This window comes from Pseudophryne corroboree, chromosome 1 (genome assembly GCF_028390025.1).
Source record: "Pseudophryne corroboree isolate aPseCor3 chromosome 1, aPseCor3.hap2, whole genome shotgun sequence".
Lineage (NCBI taxonomy): Eukaryota > Metazoa > Chordata > Amphibia > Anura > Myobatrachidae > Pseudophryne > Pseudophryne corroboree.
This window is the reverse complement of record NC_086444.1, coordinates 633,872,767-633,890,708: the sequence shown is the minus strand read 5'-3', so window position 1 is coordinate 633,890,708 and position 17,942 is coordinate 633,872,767. Positions and strand designations below refer to the sequence as shown.

At 43.1% G+C, this 17,942-nt stretch overlaps 1 protein-coding gene across 2 annotated transcripts in view; it reads right to left on the bottom strand.

Annotated features, from left to right (window-relative positions):
• Positions 1 to 17,942, bottom strand: part of MAU2 (MAU2 sister chromatid cohesion factor) — a 158,918-nt gene that overhangs the window by 123,370 nt on the left and 17,606 nt on the right. For both annotated transcript variants that reach the window (XM_063914566.1, XM_063914567.1), the window contains exons 6-9: positions 10,321 to 10,348; positions 9,941 to 10,096; positions 7,383 to 7,529; positions 2,924 to 3,014 (exon numbers count right to left, since the gene is read on the bottom strand). In XM_063914566.1, coding sequence (XP_063770636.1) covers positions 2,924 to 3,014; positions 7,383 to 7,529; positions 9,941 to 10,096; positions 10,321 to 10,348 — 422 coding nt within the window. The remainder of the gene's footprint in view (positions 1 to 2,923; positions 3,015 to 7,382; positions 7,530 to 9,940; positions 10,097 to 10,320; positions 10,349 to 17,942) is intronic.

Below are 17,942 nucleotides of genomic sequence, written 5' to 3'. Positions count from 1 at the left end.
ATCCACTCATAGTGAAGGCCCCGCCCCCTTAATGGTGCGCGGTCTTCCCGCTTTTTATACTGGCTGAGGTGACAGAATAAGGGTTACAGTGGGTTAAAACCCCTGTAATATGTGCCAGTAGTGGGTAATAACATTGGCTCCAGCTGCCCCTCACAGCGGTCACACAGTGCCCCTGAAGCCTGGAGCGCAGTGTGCATGCAGCGCTCCTACCCTGATGCTGCCATTACCGCCGGCGACCTACTCACCACTCTTCAGGCTCTGTTAGTGGTGGCGGCGTACTGCGGGTATGTATGCTTGCCGTGGTGAGGCTTGCGAATAGGACCCTCAGCGGGGAATGGGACCATTAACCCTTCGGCAGGTTGGGCCCTCCCCCCTAATAAAATTTTCTTGAAAATGGCCTAGGAAGGATTGAAACGTGTTGGTGGTGCACAGGAGACTACCATGTTTGGATCCAGAGGGGCTCTGTATCGAAATCCATAACGTAGCTTATATGGGAGGCCATCTGGAGTCATTGTTTTACATCTGTTTGAGGACTGGTTCAGTTCTCAGACTTTCCGGTAATTACCTCCTTTTGGTCCGATACTGGGACCTCACCTGTGCGATGTGTGCTGTGTGATTATATGGTTTAAAGGACCTTTTTTTAATAGAATTTTTACAGTTTAAGAGTAATTTTTTCATGTGACGTATGGAATTTCTGTCTGCGTGATCATCCAACTTAAAAAACGTATTGCATGAGATCTTCATATAGTCTTGTTTTTTATATGACTGTGACTGACATCACAAGGGAAAAAAAATAAGCGCCTAAAGTTGGAATTACATGCAAAGTAAAAAGCATATGACCGAAAAGTATATAATTACTGCATTATCTCTGTTTATGCCCGAATAAATTTGCCCAATTGATCTATATTATTGATGCAATATTGTGGGTGTATCTTAGAAGGGAGCACCTGGAACAATTGATACACAAATTTTTATTTGTTACTGCCCACTGGGGTGTGGGAAGCGCCCCACTAGTGTACTAATTGTTAAGGCTGACCCCATTTTGCGTACCAGAGAAAATACAATTTTTTTCTCAGCTGAATAGTTGCTGACCGTGGAGAAGGGGTAGGGAAGTGGAGCACAGGAATGAGAAAGAGAGGAGAGAGGAATGAGGAGGAGGGGGAGCTCTACAATGTATATAATGGTCTCTGTCAGGCATAATGTGTGTAAGAGGCTCTACCAGAAATAATGTATAGAAGGGGCTTTACCAGGCATATTGTGTGTAAGGGAGCTCTACCATACATAATGTACTGTATATTAGGGGGTCACTCACTCCCAGCTGCTCCATAGAGTTCCGTACAGGTACAAGTGACCCGTCTAAGGTAGCCATAAATTAGGGACGCCAAACAAGAGTTTATCTTGCCCCCACACCCCCAAACTGAAAACATTCTGACGCCCCTGGAAGGGTTAGAAATGTATAATAATATGTAATCCGCAAAGGCTGTTAGTTTAATACCTTGGAACCAACAGTAATTCCCTTGATGTGGGTGTCGTTTTGTAGTCTACATAGGAGGGGATTGATAGCTAGGTCAAATATACGTGGGGAAATGGGGCAGCCCTGGCGGGTGCCACGCTACTTAAAGGGTCTACCCAGTGACCATTACGTAAGACAAAAGTGGCAGGGGCAACTTTCTGGTATAGTTCCCATTGCTTACTTTACCAGCTGATGTGATCTTATGCCTATATCATGTTATACTTACTTGGAGGTTTATTTTTGTTTGTTTTTTTAATATTGAATAAATTTGAGCTTGATATTACATATACTATACCATTGTGGCACCTCTTCTCTTTATACAGTATGTGGATGTGAAGCCCAGTGAATAATGACTGCATAAAAGGAGAATATTTTGACCACCACTGTTTGGTACCTATGGGCGAGGTATCAAATTATCTACAATAACGTGATCACGACTAAAGTTAATCGCACCAATCTCCCGAAAAATCAGTTTATCGCAGACTGTGCATTCCCGTTTTAAATATTTGGGTCATTTTAGGGGACTTTTTCAAAAAAGTGGAAATGGACCGATTCACACCTGCAAGTCTAAAAACGCTTGTCTCACTCATTAAGCACCCCAATATACCTGTCCCATACCTTGTACCCCAATTTCCATCAATTTGCATTACTTTTTACTCCAAAATTGACCAATTAAAAATAATTAAACACATGTAAATGCCTAATTAGTCATTAGGGGAGGTGTCCCAGAGGCTCTTAACCAAATCAGCATACGTTTTACCTTAATATAGGGATTTTGCACTACTTATCTGCTTAGAGATGGTGAAGAGGCATTTGTGATAAGCCCTATGGAGACTTTTCTCCGATAACTTGGTATCCAATTAGCTGCGAAAAGTTATCGCAAATGCGATAAAATATTGCGAAGCCGCGTTATCGCAGCTATTGGATACCCCAGTGTATCTCACCATTAAAAGGTAAGTCATTTATGTTTTTTGTTTCATATGCTTCTTTTTTTATTTTCTCTCACTTGAATTATAGCCATTAAATTGGGCATATTTACATTTACTAGTGCCAGAATTATCTCCAACTTCATAAACAAACCGCATTGACGATTTTCCATTTGACTAGTTCCTCAATTAGGCAATACCGGACAGCACTTGAATGGTCTTATTCGTTACTGAGGTGGAAATACTTTAGTGGAGGGTTGTAGTACCTGCCTGTGAGAGGTTATGTGAAAGGTTACAGATGTCCCCCAGTGCATTCACACACACGAGATCTCAAACAGTACATTTCCTTTGGCTTTTGAACCATTTTGACCCATGCTACCACCTGTAGTTTGAAAGTGTCTGTGCTCCTAACTTGTAGTTGTAAACATACATAACTGTCTTAGAAGTCTGTATAGCACAAATAACAGAAGCCCATAATACTTACTCTTAAGCTTCTCTAGCTGCATGAGTGCCTTATCTGTGTATTTCTGAGCCTTCTCCAGATAGCCTGCCTGCATGGAGTGCATGACTGTCACCTGTCAGATCAACAATACAGAGATAACCTTGATGAAATCATACCAAAAACATATACACAACTACAATAATGAAATTCACAGGAAACAGAAAAAATGCAAAAACAAATTTCACATTAGTGATCTCCTATACAATATTTCCAACCCAATACTGGAAGCGTTTCTCAGGGAGACATAAGATCACACACATTTATTTGGTGACAAATACTGAAACCATTTACTTAGGTTTACCAAACAGTAGCAGACTGTGAGCTGTCAGGACAGTACGGGGAATGAGGAGGGGTATGTTTACATTAAATGCACAAGCCAATGCATAAAGAAATTGTATACAATCTCAGAAGAGCCACTGGACTACATCCTCTTTATCCCTGTAGTTTGTAATTTTACAGAAAGGGACCAAATGTAAATATTTCAGAAATAAAATAAGTCTATAAATATTTTCATGAGTGACGATAGGATTGCATTACTTTTCTCCAACAGTGTCAAAATGGGGAAGTAATTAGCAGATCAACAACAACAAACATTGGGGCAGATGTATTAACCTGGAGAAGGCATAAGGAAGTGATAAACCAGTGATATGTGCAAGGTGATAAACGCAGCAGCCAATCAGCTCCTAACTGTTAATTTACATATTGGAGCTGATTGGCTGGTGCCTTTATCACCTTGCACATATCACTGGTTCATCACTTCCTTATGCCTTCTCCAGGTTAATACATCTGCCCCACTGACAGTTATGAGGTCAGCACTGTCAAAACGTTCACCGGTAACATGTCAACATTCTCAGAAGTTTTAGGGGTATATGCAATTGCGGTCGAATTCGCGGCAATTTTCGCCGTTTTTTAATTCGACTCAATTCGACAGGTGAATCCCGGAAGGTGGCTTCCGGAATTCACCATATTCAATGAAAAACGGATTCGCCAGAGTCGCGGGCGAAAATCGGCCGATTTGGCGGATTTTGCCGCGATTTTAAAAAACGGTAAAAATCGTGAAAAACCCGGAAAAAAAATGGCGTGGGGTCCCCCCTCCAAAGCATAACCAGCCTCGGGCTCATCGAGCTGGTCCTGGTTCTAAAAATGCAGGGGAAAAATTGGCCAGGGATCCCCCGTATTTTTAAAACCAGCACCGGGCTCTGCGCCTGGTGCTGGTGCCAAAAATACGGGGGACAAAAAGAGTAGGGGTCCCCCGTATTTTTAACACCAGCATCTGGCTCCACTAGCTGGACAGATAATGCCACAGCCGGGGGTCACTTTTATGCCGTGCCCTGCGGCCGTGGCATTAAATATCCAACTAGTCACCCCTGGCCGGGGTAGCCTGGGGGAGTGGGGACCCCTTCAATCAAGGGGTCCCCCCCCAGCCACCCAAGGGCCAGGGGTGAAGCCCGAGGCTGTCCCCCCCCATCCAATGGGCTGCGGATGGGGGGGCTGATAGCCTTTTGTGATAATAAAAAGAATATTGTTTTTTCCAGTAGTACAAGCTGGTACTTGGAGAACCACAAGTACCAGCATGCGGGAGAAAAACGGGTCCGCTGGTACCTGTAGTACTACTGGGAAAAAAATACCCAAATAAAAACAGGACACACACACCTTGATAGTAAAACTTTATTACACACTACCGACACACACATACTTACCTATGTTGACACGCCGACTGCCACGGTCTCCGACGATCCGAGGGTACCTGTGAAAAAATTATACTCACCTTCCAGCGTCCAGAGGTACATCCAGGTCCAGAGATAATCCACGTACTTGGCAAAACAAAAAAACGAACACCGATCCATACCGGACTAGAAAGGGGTCCAATGCTTTCACATCAGACCCCTTTCTCCCGAATGCCGGGACATCACGTGACTCCTGTCACTGACGTCCCTTCAGCCAATCAGGAAGCGCTACTTCCGTGGCGCTCACCTGATTGGCTGTGCGCTGTCTGTACTGTGACAGCACATCGCAAAGCCGCTCCATTACTTTCAATGGTGGGAACTTTGCGGGTAGCGGTGGGGTCACCCGCCGGTCAGCCGCTGACCGGCGGGTGACCTTACCGCTAGCCGCTAAGTTCCCACCATTGAAAGTAATGGAGCGGCTTTGCGATGTGCTGTCACAGTACAGACAGCGCACAGCCAATCAGGTGAGCGCAACGAAGTTGCGCTTCCTGATTGGCTTAGAGACCTTTCTGTGACAGCTGTCACTGACAGGTCTCATTCGTGGAAAGGTGTCCCATGTGTCAGCATGGGACCCCTTTCAGTCCGGCATGGAGCGGGTGTTCGGTTTGTTTTTTTGCCAAGTACGTGGATTTATCTCTGGACCATGGCTGAGGTGAGTATATTGAACTTTTCTTTTCAGGTATCCGTGGATTCTACATGGAGAAGAGGACCGATGTCGGCGTGTGAACATAGGTAAGTATGTGTGTGTCGACGTATGAAATAAAGTTTTACTGTCGACGGTGTGTGTGTCCTGTTTTTATTTGGGTATTTTTTCCCAGTAGTACTACAGGTACCAGCGGGCCCATTTTTCTCCCGCATGCTGGTACTTGTGGTTCTCCAAGTACCAGCTTGCGGGGGAGGCTTGCTGGGACTTGTAGTACTACTGGAAAAAACAATATTCTTTTTATTATCACAAAAGGCTATCAGCCCCCCCATCCGCAGCCCATTGGATGGGGGGGGGGACAGCCTCGGGCTTCACCCCTGGCCCTTGGGTGGCTGGGGGGGGGGGGGGGGGGGACCCCTTGATTGAAGGGGTCCCCACTCCCCCAGGGTACCCCGGCCAGGGGTGACTAGTTGGATATTTAATGCCACGGCCGCAGGGCACGGCATAAAAGTGACCCCCGGCTGTGGCATTATCTGTCCAGCTAGTGGAGCCCGATGCTGGTGTTAAAAATACGGGGGACCCCTACTCTTTTTGTCCCCCGTATTTTTGGCACCAGCACCAGGCGCAGAGCCAGGTGCTGGTTTTAAAAATACGGGGGATCCCCTGTCAATTTTTCCCCCGCATTTTTAGAACCAGGACCAGCTCGAAGAGCCCGAGGCTGGTTATGCTTTGGAGGGGGGACCCCACGCCATTTTTTTTTCAGATTTTACCGTTCCAGCATAAAAAAAAAAATAATAAAAAAAAATAATATTTTAAAAAAATATATAAATAATATTTGTGCCTCCCAAAAAAAAAAAAAAAGTACCTAATCCCTTCTAATATAAATAGATCTGCTATTCCCCCAAAAAAAAACACAAAAAAAAAACATGTTTAAAATTTTTTTATTTGTTTTCACCCTCCAAAGTGTGGCGGATTGAAAATGACGAATTTGCTGTCTAAAAGCACTGCAGGCGAATTTCCAAACTTGAATTGAATATGCTTTGGTCGAATTGCAGCACTTGTATCATTGCAGAAAAGTCGAATTTGCAAAAATTCGAATTTCAAAAAGTCGAATTTTGAAAGTCCGTTTTTTGGGCGGAAAGCACTGAATTGCATAGGCGATTTTTTTTTTTGGTCGAAAATGACCCGAAATTCGACAATTTCGGGAATTCGACAGCAATTGCATATACCCCTTAAGCTGTGGGTGTAAGGGTTAAGCTGCGAGGGGTGGTCGAGGCTAGGCACTAGAGGGAGAGTTAGGGATAGTGTAGAAAGAAGCACTGGACTGCAGCATTGGAGGTTTGACTCGGAAGATGCAGCTGCCAGGAGAAGGTAAATCACTGCTCGGCCACCTGGGACGATACGTCAACATTCTAACATTTCAATCATGTATACATGATGGAACATCAACATTATGACTTTAGATATATCGTACTCTACAAGATGCTGTATCATTTACACCCAATGAAAAAAATATACCACTATAAAATGACACTAAACCAGTGATTCTCAACCCTCAAGAGTCCCCTAACAAGTCATGTTTGAGGACTTCTGTCGGCGGAAGCAGGTGGGACAGTTACTGAACCCGCAAATACAGTAACTCACCTGTGCATGAATACATAAAGCCGGTACCACTGAAGTAAAATGACTTTGCACTGGCGGAACCACTGAAATAAAATGACTTTGCACTGGCGGAACCACTGAAATAAAATGACTTTGCACTGGCGGAACCACTGAAATAAAATGACTTTCCATTCATTACACCAAAGCCTACATTTTCACTAATGCAAAGTGCTGTGCACATGTTGATGTTGAAAATGAAACCAAACTGATCTGCAGATTAGATAAAATGTGACATAGCTAAGGAAAGCAAAAACAAGCTGCCTCAATGAGAGATTACAAAAGGTAAGAACAGAACTTTTAATGAAACCGACATACGGATGGTTAAATGTTATTTTATAATTGTGGACAGAACTGTAAAGCACATTTTCCTTTGATAGACACTCTTACAGAAGGGCAAGTTGAAACCTACCAAGTAAACCAAAACACACATGTGCTCTTTAGGCAGCCAGTGGAACAGGTCAGCTGGATTGCTGGGTAAAATCTCATCGTCATGGAGAGTGGAAATAGTCTGGATGCACTGCTGCAGCTGTTTGAGGCAAGGTTTCACACTCTTCACCTGCAACACAAAACACTGCACGCTCTATACATGTAAATAAGTAATGTACATGACACAAAAGTGCTGCCAACTAAGAATGTGCTTAAACCGGTACAAACCAGTTTTACTTATGTAAAACTGATGTGTCGCCATCTAAGGTGCACATTAGAAAACCAGACATCCTTTACACAAACGTCAGTTCTATCCAACAGAGTACAGCTGGAGTCTATAGAACAGACAATCTATACTGCAATGGATAGCATATTGAAAAGGGATTAGATTAAGAGCTATTGTCACACATATAACTGCATAACTTTACTATGTCATAGAATAAAACAAAGAAACTGCATAGAGATACAGTATTACTTCTTATTCTTCAAAGATATTGTAAAATGGCCTGGACAGATGTGCTGGTACCCCTTAGAAAATAATTAAATTGGATTATTGTGATATTTCAAACTAATTGCTTTCTTGAATTAGCAGCACACGTCTTCAATCCAATAATTTGTCATTCAGCCTATTCAAATGGAGAACAGTAATCACTCTGCTGTTTGGTATCATTGTGTGCACCACAGTGAGCATGGACCAGTGAAAGCAAAGGACACAAATTGTCTGAGGAGATTAGAAAGATTATTATCGACAAGCATGTTAAAGGTAAAAGCTATCAGACCATTTTCAAGCAGCATGATAGTCCTGTGACTACTGTTATAAACATTAAGAAGTTTGGAATCCAGGTGTCTGTAGCCAACCTGCCTGGTCGCGACCACAAAAGGATAAATCAACCCCACATTAAACTGAACAAAAGCGATAATGGTATAAATGGGCAGAGGAAAACTTATAATAAGAGATACAAGCTAAACTCCAAGGTCAAAGTGTCAGTGTCTGATTACACCATCCAATGCTTTTTGAGCGACAGTGGGCTCCATGAAAGAAGACCCAGAGGCCTCAGTTTTTGGGAAAAAAAAACATAGAAAAAGCAAGACAGGAGTTTGCTAAAATGCATACGGATACAATTCAATGCTTCTTGGAAAATGGCCTTTGGACAGACGAGTCAAAACTGGAGCATCCCGGCAACTCAAATCAGCTCTATGTTCACAAATTAAAAATACATAAAAATGAATCCTTCAAAAGAAGAGAACACCATACCTACCGTAAAACATGCAGGACTGGTTATGTGCAAGAGGCATTGCGGCACTTGACACGAGGTGCATCAAATCTGGTTCAAAAGTTGATGCGTAGGGTTTTCTTTCCTTTTTTTCTTCTGGTTTAATGCAGTCCGTTTAATATGGCAAAATATTTTCACTGCACACTCCCCTTTTGATGTATTTTCACTCTCAAAAGCACACAGAGAAGCAGAAAAAACAGTGCAATACTGGTAGAAAAGGGTTAGTTTATTTATCCATTGCACTAACATTTAACAAACACATAAAAACATATACCACCACAATAGTAGGTTTGATTCCCAGGGGCCACTCGCAATCAGGTACCACACGATTACCCTCCTCCAAAGGAAACAGCTGAAGCTCCCAAGTCCTGGACACCGATGCTCCTGCTCACTGGTCAGGCAAAGGTAGGTTCCTCCAGTGGTCTCTCAGTCTCAAATTGTCACCTTGGGCAGCGAACAGGAGCACCCGTGTCTGGGACTTGGAAGCTCCAGCTGTTTCCTTTGGAGGAGGATAATTACGGTGCACCTGATTTCGAGTGGTCACTGGGAATCTAACACCCTATTATGGCAATATATGCTTTTATATATATGCTAAATGTGAGAGTGATAGATAAATAAATAAATAAATGTTACCCATTTTTGTGCCATATAGCACTAGTTTTCCTATTTGCTTGTGAGAATGAAAATACATTATAAGAGGAGTGTGCAGTGAAAATATTTTGTCCTATAAAAGGAATTGCATTCAACCATAAGAAAAAAATCCAACACATCAACTTTTGAACCATTAAAAGAGTAAGACTTTATTTGATATGCTGATCTATTTGTACTGTGGATGAGCCATTGTGGGACATTTTTTACTAAACGGTTTTTACTTGTTGGCGGTAAAGGCTCCATTTTGGCTTTCAAAGGCTACAATTACAAGTGTTTGCACAGTTTTTAAAATTATCTTTGTTTTATATTGAAATTGCGCTGGGCAAAATGTACTCTCAAGGGTATCAAAACATTCTGGTGCAAAGCATAGTGCCCAGTGTCATAAAGCTCTGTCTCAGCACAGGTCATGGGTTCTCTAACAGTATAATGACCCAAAACACACAGCTAAAAGCACCCTAGGATGGATAGAACTAAATATTGGGACTGTTCTGAAGTGGTCTTCTATGAACCATGATCTGAATCCTAAAGAACATCTATGGAATGAGCTGAAACATGCAGTCTGGAGAAGGCACCCATCAAACCTGAGACAGCTGGAGATTGGTAGAGTCAGTCATACCTGTCCTGCATCCAAGTAATGTGTCACCTGGAGAACCAGGAAGAAAACCCGGAGGGACTCCTTCTGAATAGGGTTTCCCTGCCAATTCTCAACAATCTGTCCGCATAACGTCAGCAGTGGGTGTACTTCTTGTAGCTTCCGCTCCATCAACAATAACTAAAACACAAACAGTAAATGAATGCCTGAAAACACGCCTCATACAACACATACTGATGCATTTCTTTATGCAGCCAACCAGTAAAGATGCATGCAAGGCCATGGATCAACATGACAAAAGCATCTAACACAAGGATTATGCATTTAATAACACATTTAAGAACTGGTAATACAGCTAATGAAGAACAGGCAAATATTTATGAAGAAATACAAAAAACAATTACCATTCCTTTGCTCAGCAAGAACAATGCTCTGAAAATAAGAGAAAAAGTGTAAGCAACAAGCCAAAGACACTAAACCCCATTGCCTCGGTTGTATGTGGCCATTTCTGGAGCACAGCTGCTACATAAAATAAAACCAGCCAGGAACGTGTGGCTATTCTTTATAAAAACAACTTTGCTGCTGGCCATGACCTGGACAAAGTGATAAAGTGTTAAATGATACTAATACATAAATATAATAAATTCATATTTATAACTTGTTTGGTAAATTCAAGATTAATAAAAAGGTTTAAAAAAAAAAAAAAAAAAAACTTAATCCATCCTTTCATTTATTGATGCTCCAAATTAGATGTAAAATGGCAAAAAGTAGGCAAGATTTTAATAATGACCAATATAAATAAAAAGATGCACAAAACTCAAGTCAAAAAGCTATACAAATGCAAACATTAAAGGAGTTTTCCAATTTAAATATGAGTATCTCATTACAAGTGGAAACCCAAATATGGCTAGAGCGGATGGGATAAAGGAAACGTAATCCCCTCAAATATAAAGGAGCAGTCTTCTTAGAACAGAATTACCCATTTTATGCCCCATTAGGGCAATGGACAAGTGAAGTATAAACCAGTGCATACTACAGCTGGAAGGAGTGACTGGGCAGTAGCTCCTGATGATTACAGGACAGTGCAACATTATTTTCAGATATTTTAGGGGGAAACAAAAGAAGAAGGACCTTTGCACTATTAAACACATTACACAGTATTCACTTTTAGAAGACAACACAGCTGACCTTGGTGTTGTAACTCTACATCCATAAACCAATCTGATGTCAGTTTACAGACTAAAGGGCCCTACTCATTTCCCGATGCGCCGCCGGAGGTGCCAGACGGGCGATACGGCCGACGAGCGACCCGGCGGCGGGGGGGCAGTGACGGGGGGAGTGAAGTTTCTTCACTCCCCCCGTCACGCGGCTGCATTGAAGTGCAGGCAAATATGGACGAGATCGTCCATATTGGCCTGCATGCACAGCCGACGGGAGACCAGCGATGAACGAGCGCGGGGAGACCAGCGATGAACGAGCGCGGGGACGCGCATCGTTCATCGCTGGAGTCTCCACACTGAAAGATATGAACTAGTTCTCGTTCATTTATGAACGAGATCGTTCATATCTTTCTGAAAATCGGCCAGTGTGTAGGGCCTATATCAAAGCCAACAGCAGCAGGGCAGCCAGCGTATGACTGACAGTCGTCCGGAGTAGGAAAGCGGGAGTACATCTTTCCGATTCCTTCAGTCCTGTTGTGACCCATCATCCTGTGTTTAGCCCCTCCCCTGCCTATAGTGAAGATCGGATTTGGGCAACTCTGTACAGGGGGCAGCTGCCATGGTCTGTTTACCAACAGTAACAAGACCAGAGTCCGAGAGACACAGTCACTGACACAAGGGAGGAAGGCAAGTCAAATCAAAGACACAGGCATGAGCTTGGAGGGCTCAGCCTAAAGCTGGTCATAACCTAAAGATTTATTGTCCGATCTCACTGCTTGGAATGAAAATCCGGTGCTTTATGTGAGCAAGTGGCAATTGACCATTTGCTCCTAAATGCCGTAAAACAAAAACGTTCGTTCACACAAATTGGTTAAATCAAATGGATTTAACCAATTTGCCTGATTGATCGTTTTTGACGGTTTTCCAGCGTTTTCGGAGCAGATTGTCAATTTTCATTTGCTCCCATACATCACCGGATTTTCATTCCAACCAGCCAGATCAGACAATAAATCTTTTATGTTTATAACCATCTAATCTTGGAGCTCAAGAAGATTTTGATTTTTATGGTTTTTGCCTTATTTTTAATCTTGAATAATTATGCAGGCTCACTATCAGTCACACGTGAATTCCCCGGATTGAGAAGTACAAGGGATTGCATACCATACTGTAGATAGAAAAGAACAAGCAAGCAAATCAAACCATGGACCAAACAGTGAAAAGGGGATGGGAACACAATGCCCAGAAAGGGATCTGGAAAAATGGATTTAACAGCAAATACAAACAGTGAAAAATAAAGTTGTTTTTTTTCTTTTATTCGCACTGAGGTGAACGGCTAACCTTGGAAATTCCAAATCAGCCCCTAGGATCGAGTACACTCATATATTGCAAACTCGCCAAAAGCTGGCATTCTGGAACACAAAGCCATAGTATTTGGAGAGTGCATGAACTGAGAAATGGAGTGCTTTATGAATAAATCAAAAAAGAAGAAAAAATAAAAATATCAAAAAGAAATGGAGGGGAATGTGACACAAACGTGAATACCTGTGAAAGTAAAATGGGGGTGATTAGTGATGTTTACAGCACTTTTAGGACTGTGTGAAGTCCGTACACCGCCGCTGCCATGAACTGGTAAGAAGTTTAATTCAAAAGAAAAAGGAAACAACTTCCACAGCAGGAAGAGGACATTTCTTTTGTCTAAACTGCACAGCATGCAAAACTTTAAAAAAAAGCATCTACCCAGCCTGTATCAAGTTTCACTGGCACCGTATCGAAAAAAGTATACAAAATGAAGGAAACAATCTCTTGTGACACAGGAGTAATTTGTAATAATGTCCCTGTGGGCTACAATATGTAGGACAAACTAAAAGGAAACTAAAGGAACGTGTAGCAGAGCACATTTACAACATACAAAAAAAAAAAAAAAAAAAAAGAAAGAACTCAAGACTTATAGTGTTTCAAAATACTTTGAGGAAAAGCACAAAAAAACCCCGGCTGATATACACTTTTTCTGGAATACAGAAAAAAAAAAAAAAAAATCAATCAGTCCAAATTGGAGGGGTGGCGATATTGTGCAAGAGTTAAAAAAGGAAGGAATCAAAATGGATATATTTCCTACAAACGCTGGAACCGACAGGGTTAAATATAGACTTTGAATTTAATGCTTTATCATTTTTAAACAATTCCAACATTTATCATTCAAATTATAAACCTTCATCTTCCCTGTCCCCCTTTTTCTAATCCCCCTTTTTTTTTTTTTTTACATATAAACGTAATACCTGTGTATTTTAAAGTTTTTTTGAAGGGACACATTTTTGTTGTTTTTGCTTCAATTAACACTTAATTGAAATCAATCAACAGAGATTCCTAATAAAAAGAGACCTCAGATCAGAACTCTACCCTGGAGAAAGAGCTCGAATGCCCGAAACACGTTGGTAAAACGCTACAACCATACACAAAGAACATTGACAATCTGCTAGGCACCGAAGGGCCAGCGAGCAGAGACACAGCGAGGGAACCAGCCAGAGCACAACGGTAAGCACAAGAGGTAGGCAGCAGTAGGGTCAGAGAGTTAGCCTCAAGTACTGCCACATAGTGCGGCTCCCGCACCCGATAATTAAAGGAACCCTGGCATCAGCAGTGTATGGACTCTACACACAGTCCTAAAAGTGCTGTAAACATCACTAACCACATCCATTTTACATTCACAGGTATTCACGTTTGTGTGTCACATTCCCCTCATTTTCTTTTTGATATTTTTTCTTTTTTCTTCATAAAGCGCTCCATTTCTAATTTAAATAGTTACTGTTCTAATTTAACAAAGCTGCTGTATACCATTAGAGCAGTGATTAATTGCACAAAAAGCATGAACTGAGAAGCAGGTAGCAGGTTACAATTGCTCAACCAAGTTTACATGCTGTGCTGCAAAGGATGTGCTCACTGATCTGGTAGAGCGGGAGGAAAGATTATCCGGTACCAAAGTGATTTCCTTAATATATGGTGTGTAGAGCTATAGACTGATTACAAATATTTTTTTTTAAAGAAATGTCATGTACAACCCAAGGTTAGCATTGTACAGGATGCAGTGCTGGATTAACAACACGGCAACAGAGATGGTCGCTCACAGACCCCACCCACCACCAAAGCTACACCAACAGTATTGGGGGCATTGTGGCAAATGTGAACTAGGGTTACTGTGTGTACTTGTGGTGCTCTCTGAATGTATACCTTATACTTTTTAACATCAACACAATATCATCCCTAGGCACCTTAATCTGACCCTGACAGAATGATATTGGAAAAAAGAACCCCTCCATCAACTTGAATGGCACCTGCATTTCTGGTTGTTTATGATTAGGTGTGCTAGCTCCCTGAGGGAGAGTTGATAACTCGAAACACGTTGGCGGCGTTCTGGTCCATTCACCTACATCCACGAATCGAGAGGAACACGCAGTGTCCTGCTGCTGGTGAATAGCTTGGAGGGAGGAAGGAAGGGTTCCGGAACCTCCCACTGATTGCTCTTTCCATTGCTACTTGCCAGGAGCTTGGAAAGCTCGTTACGGCTCCATTTTTACCTGAAGTTTATGGTGGAAATTTTATTTGATATATTTGGATGAAAAATACGGCCATATTCTTGTTTTATTGGAAACTAAATTGTGACTTTTTTTTAAAGACATATTACACTATATACATTTGTTCTTCTTCCTTTTTATATGTCCCGGTGATAATTTTGCAAGTATCTTCATGCAGAAAAGAGGTCTATAAGAAAACCAATGCTACGGAGGACACTCCTTTGAAAAATTCAAGTTTGTTGAGAATACATTTGGACTATTATCGATTTTATTTTTCATTTTGATTCCATGTGTGATTGTTTTTTTAATCTTTTTGTGGTAGCGCCCGAGGTGTAATTAATTTTCATAAATAATCTAACCATGTGTTAGGGTGGGTAAATCGTGTAGTGTGTGGTTGAGGCAGATTTTTTCCATCGCCCGATTTCTTAAGATGTCAGGGAAAAAAACAAAAAACAGGATTTTTCAGAGGCAAAAATAAGATTTTAAACCTACCTGTAAATCTTTTACTCCTAGTCCGTAGAGGATGCTGGGGACTCCGTAAGGACCATGGGGAATAGACGGGCTCTGCAAGAGACATGGGCACTATAAAGAAACTTTAGAATGGGTGTGCACTGGCTCCTCCCTCTATGTCCCTCCTCCAGACCTCAGTTAGAGAAACTGTGCCCAGAGGAGACGGACAGTACGAGGAAAGATTTTATTAATCCAAGGGCAAGATTCACACCAGCCCACACCATCCACACCATCCACACCGTATAACCTGGAATATACGAACCAGTCAACAGTATGAAACAGAACAGCATCAGTCAAAGACTGAACAAACCTGTAACATAACCCTTATGCAAGCAATAACTATATACAAGTCTTGCAGAATGTTGTCCGCACTGGGACGGGCGCCCAGCATCCTCTACGGACTAGGAGAAAAAGATTTACCGGTAGGTTTAAAATCTTATTTTCTCTTACATTCTAGAGGATGCTGGGGATTCCGTAAGGACCATGGGGATTATACTAAAGCTCCAAAACGAGCGGATGACTCTGCAGCACAGATTGAGCAAACATGAGGTCCTCATCAGCCAGGGTATCAAACTTGTAGAATTTAGCAAAAGTGTTTGAACCCGACCAAGTCGCCGCTCGGCAAAGCTGTAACGCCGAGACGCCTCGGGCAGCCGCCCAAGAAGAGCCCACCTTCCTAGTGGAATGGGCCCTTACTGAATTAGGTAACTGCAATCCAGCCGTAGAATGAGCATGCTGAATCGTGTTACAGATCCAGCGAGCAATAGTCTGCTTAGAAGCAGGAGCGCCAACCTTGTTGGCTGCATACAGGACAAACAGAGCCTCTGTTTTCCTAACCCTAGACGTTCTGGCTACATACATTTTTAAAGCCCTGACCACATCAAGGGACTCTGAATCCACCAGGCCCCTTGTAGCCACAGGCACCACAATAGGTTGGTTCATATGAAAAGAGGAAACGACCTTAGGCAAAAATTGAGGACGAGTCCGCAACTCAGCTCTATCCTCATGGAAAACTCAGACATTCGCCTTGCAGATGCCAAGGCCAACAACATAACCGCTTTCCAAGTGAGATACTTTAATTCCACGGTTTGAAGAGGCTCAAACCAGTGAGACTTAAGGAACTGTAACACCACGTTAAGGTCCCATGGTGCGACTGGGGGCACAAAAGGAGGCTGGATATGCAGCACTCCCTTCACAAAAGTCTGGACTTCTGGGAGAGAAGCCAATTCCATCTGAAAGAAAATGGACAGGGCCAAAATCTGTACCTTAATGGAGCCTAATTTTAGGCCCAAATTCACTCCAGTCTGTAGGAAGTGGAGAAAACGGCCCAGATGGAATTCTTCCGGAGGAGCATTCTTGGTCTCACACCAAGACACATACTTCCTCCAGATACAGTGATAATGTTTCGCTGTCACCTCCTTTCTAGCCTTTATCAGAGTAGGAATGACCTCATCCGGAATGCCCTTCCCAGCTTAGATCCGGCGTTCAACCGCCATGCCGTCAAACGCAGCCGCCGTAAATCTTGGAACAGACAGGGCCCCTGTTGCAACAGGTCCTCTCTGAGAGCAAGAGGCCATGGATCATCTGTGAGCATTTCCTGCAGATCCGGATACCAGGCCCTTCGAGGCCAATCTGGAACAATGAGAATTGTCTGTACTGCTTTTCGTCTGATGATTCTCAATATTTTTGAGATGAGAGGAAGAGGAGGGAACACATAGACCGACTGAAACACCCACGGTGTCACCAGGGCGTCCACAGCTACCGCCTGAGCGTCCCTTGACCTTGCACAATACCTCGGAAGCTTCTTGTTGAGGCGTGACGCCATCATGTCTATTTGAGGCAGTCCCCACTGACTTGCAATCTCTGTAAAGACTTCTTGATGAAGTCCCCACTCTCCTGGATGGAGATCGTGTCTGCTAAGGAAGTCTGCTTCCCAGTTGTCCACTCCCGGAATGAAGACTGCTGTCAGAGTGCTTACATGATTTTCCGCCCAGCGAAGAATTCTGATGGCTTCTGCCATTGCCACTCTGCTCTTTGTTCCGCCTTGGCGGTTTACATGAGCCACTGCTGTGACGTTGTCTGACTGAATCAGAACCGGTAGGTCGCGAAGAACATTCTCTGCTTGACGCAGGCCGTTGTATATGGCCCTCAATTCCAGTACGTTGATGTGTAGAGAAGCCTCCTGGCTTGACCACAGTCCCTGGAAGTTTCTTCCCTGTGTGACTGCTCCCCATCCTCGGAGGCTCGCGTCCGTGGTCACCAGAACCCAGTCTTGAATGCTGAACTTGCGACCCTCTAGAAGGTGAGCACTCTGCAGCCACCACAAGAGAGAGATACGCTGGCCCTGGGGGACAGGCTGATCATCTGATGAATATGTAGATGTGACCCGGACCACTTGTCCAGAAGGTCCCACTGAAAGGTCCTCGCATGGAACCAGCCGTAGGGAATCGCCTCGTAAGACGCCACCATCTTTCCCAGAACTCGAGTGCATTGATGGACCGACACCCTTTTTGGCTTTAACAGGTCCCTGACCAAGTTCTGGAGTTCCTGGGCCTTTTCCAACGGGAGAAAAACCCTTTTTTGTTCCGTGTCCAGAATCATGCCTAAGAAAGGCAATCGGGTCGTTGGAACCAACTGTAACTTTGGTAGATTGAGAATCCAGCCGTGCTGCTGCAACACCCTCAGGGAGAGTGATACGCTGTTCAGCAACTGTTCTCTCGATCTCACTTTTATCAGGAGATCGTCCAAGTACGGGATAATTGTGACTCCCTGCTTGCGCAGGAGCAC